The sequence below is a fragment of the Gastrolobium bilobum genome, unplaced genomic scaffold, assembly GCF_033153095.1.
Source record: "Gastrolobium bilobum isolate Gb01-03AN ecotype WA unplaced genomic scaffold, APGP_CSIRO_Gbil_v1 utg3539, whole genome shotgun sequence".
In the NCBI taxonomy this organism is placed as follows: Eukaryota; Viridiplantae; Streptophyta; class Magnoliopsida; order Fabales; family Fabaceae; genus Gastrolobium; species Gastrolobium bilobum.
In genome coordinates, this window is record NW_026897898.1 from 67,165 (window position 1) to 69,439 (window position 2,275).

General features: G+C 35.0%; 1 protein-coding gene across 1 annotated transcript; it reads left to right on the forward strand.

The window, feature by feature from the left end:
• Positions 1–1,188: 1,188 nt before the first annotated feature.
• On the forward strand, positions 1,189–2,275 carry LOC133311270 (ethylene-responsive transcription factor ERF105-like). Its single transcript, XM_061512292.1, has one exon. It carries the CDS (start codon positions 1,303–1,305, stop codon positions 2,221–2,223), a length of 921 nt encoding a protein of 306 aa, XP_061368276.1. The 5' UTR covers positions 1,189–1,302; the 3' UTR covers positions 2,224–2,275.

Below are 2,275 nucleotides of genomic sequence, written 5' to 3' on the forward strand. Positions count from 1 at the left end.
TCCAATGATTATATTTATTTTCATCTTTGTATGGTTATAATTCTTTATATTTAGTATTTTATATTTATTTTCATCTTTATATGATTATGATTTCTCATATTTAATGTGAAATTAATGTTTTCACATTAAATATGGAGAATTATAACCATACAATGATGGAGATAAATATAATCGTTCGATCAACATAATCGATTTAACGATGAAATTGATTGGTAATAACCCTAAATAGTTGTTATAATATCTTACCCCATTTATATAATAAAAAATCGGGTTTGATTAGAAGAGAGATAGACACGAGAACTGAAAATCATAATAGAGAAAGTGGGTTGTTTTTTTTAATTCAAATTTTAAATAAAAAAATTATTTTGTGTCTATTTCTTTCTTAAAATGACATAACTTTATGTCATTTAAAATAACAACTATTTTTTTTCTAAAAAATCTAAAAAAATTTTTAAAAATCTTTTATTAATTTTTTCAATCCTCAGAGTGACGTAATTTTAGTGTTATTAGAGATAACTTTATTTAAAAAAAATTTATATAAATAAACTATAGTGTCATTGAAATTCAATTCTTTGCTTGCACGTTAAAGTTTCGTTTTCTTAAAACTAGCAAAACCTCCAGGCCAATCCAGGATTTCTTCAAAAGCCAAAAAAAATCTGAATCTAATTATCGGTTAACATTATCTTTATCTTCGAGACATATAATCATGATAATATTGTTTATGGCATGTTGTCTTATACATCACATAAAAAATGGGCGAAATCTATTTATTTTTTTTGTCTTTTCGTTAATGAATTTTATCTATTTTTTTATATGTTATATGTGATAAATTATCATATAACATGAGAAAAAATATTTTCAATAACGATATTATATTTAGAAGAAGTAACGTTATATTATATCCTATCTCAAGAATAAATACTAAACCCAATTTCTTAATTGAGTTTTTATTATAAGGAGCACCATTTAACAAGGACAACTGAAGGGAAAAAGCAGCGAAGAATAGGTAATTACCTCAAAAGTCATAGGAGAAGTCATTGACGTGGACAACGTTACTTAGGTGGTGAGGACCGCAGGATATGATTTTCCATGAAACAAGAATAATTGAGAAGGAAAGAGGATGCTTCCTGCTTTCAATCATAGCACGCACCTCTCTTATCTATTATATATATTCCTTTTCCACTCTCTTATCCACTCAACTAACGCTCACATCTATCCATCTTCTCAACATTTCAAACACTTCTTCTTCTTCTTCTTCTTCTTCTGATTTTAAGAAAGAACCGATACACAGATAAGATAGTAATGGCAAACCCTGTTGAAGTTTCTGCACTCAATCGCATAAAATTGCATCTTCTAGGCGAACTCTCTCCCCTGCCACTCAGCAGTAGCATTTCCACCGTTGATATTACCCAAATCAATCTCTGGTTTAGATTTGATGAGCCAAACCCAACTTCATCTCAATCTGACTCCCTTTATTCCCAAGCTTCTAGTTCTGATTCATATGCCACAGTGGACAATTACTTAACTGAACTCCTTGATTTCCCAACCGATTCTATGGTTTCAACAGATAATCATTATCCCCAATTCGAATTTGAGTCCAAACCCCAAATAATCGAAAGCCCAAAAGCCCAAAGTCAAACATCACAGTTAGCCATCAGTTTTTCAAACACACGGGCGGCAACATCGGAATCCCTAGAGAAGAAACCTCAATCGAATCGGAAGCCATCGTTGCAAATCTCTGTCCCGAAGAAGACCGAGTGGATCCAATTCGGAGATTCGAAGGTTGCGGAAGAAGTGGTGACTGAACCTGAAGAGAAGAAGCACTACAGAGGGGTCCGACAGAGACCGTGGGGCAAGTACGCTGCGGAGATCCGAGACCCGAACAAGCGCGGATCCAGGGTGTGGCTAGGAACATTCGAAACGGCTATCGAAGCCGCCAAAGCCTACGACAGAGCCGCGTTTAAGCTTCGAGGCTCTAAAGCCATCCTCAACTTCCCCCTCGAAGCCGGCGCAGATGAACGAAAACGCCGCCGGGAAGAGGAGGAGGCGGAAGTCGTGAAGAGGAAAAAGACAGCGGAATCGGACATTAGCCATATAAGGAATACTCCGTTAACGCCGTCTAGTTGGATAGGGTTTTGGGACACTGATGTAAAGGGAATTTTCCCTTTGCCGCCCTTGTCACCGTTAACTCCATTAACGCTGTCACAGCTTATGGTTGTGTGAAATTACAAATTTTATTTATTTCTTTATTTTATCATGTTTAGGGGATGATGAT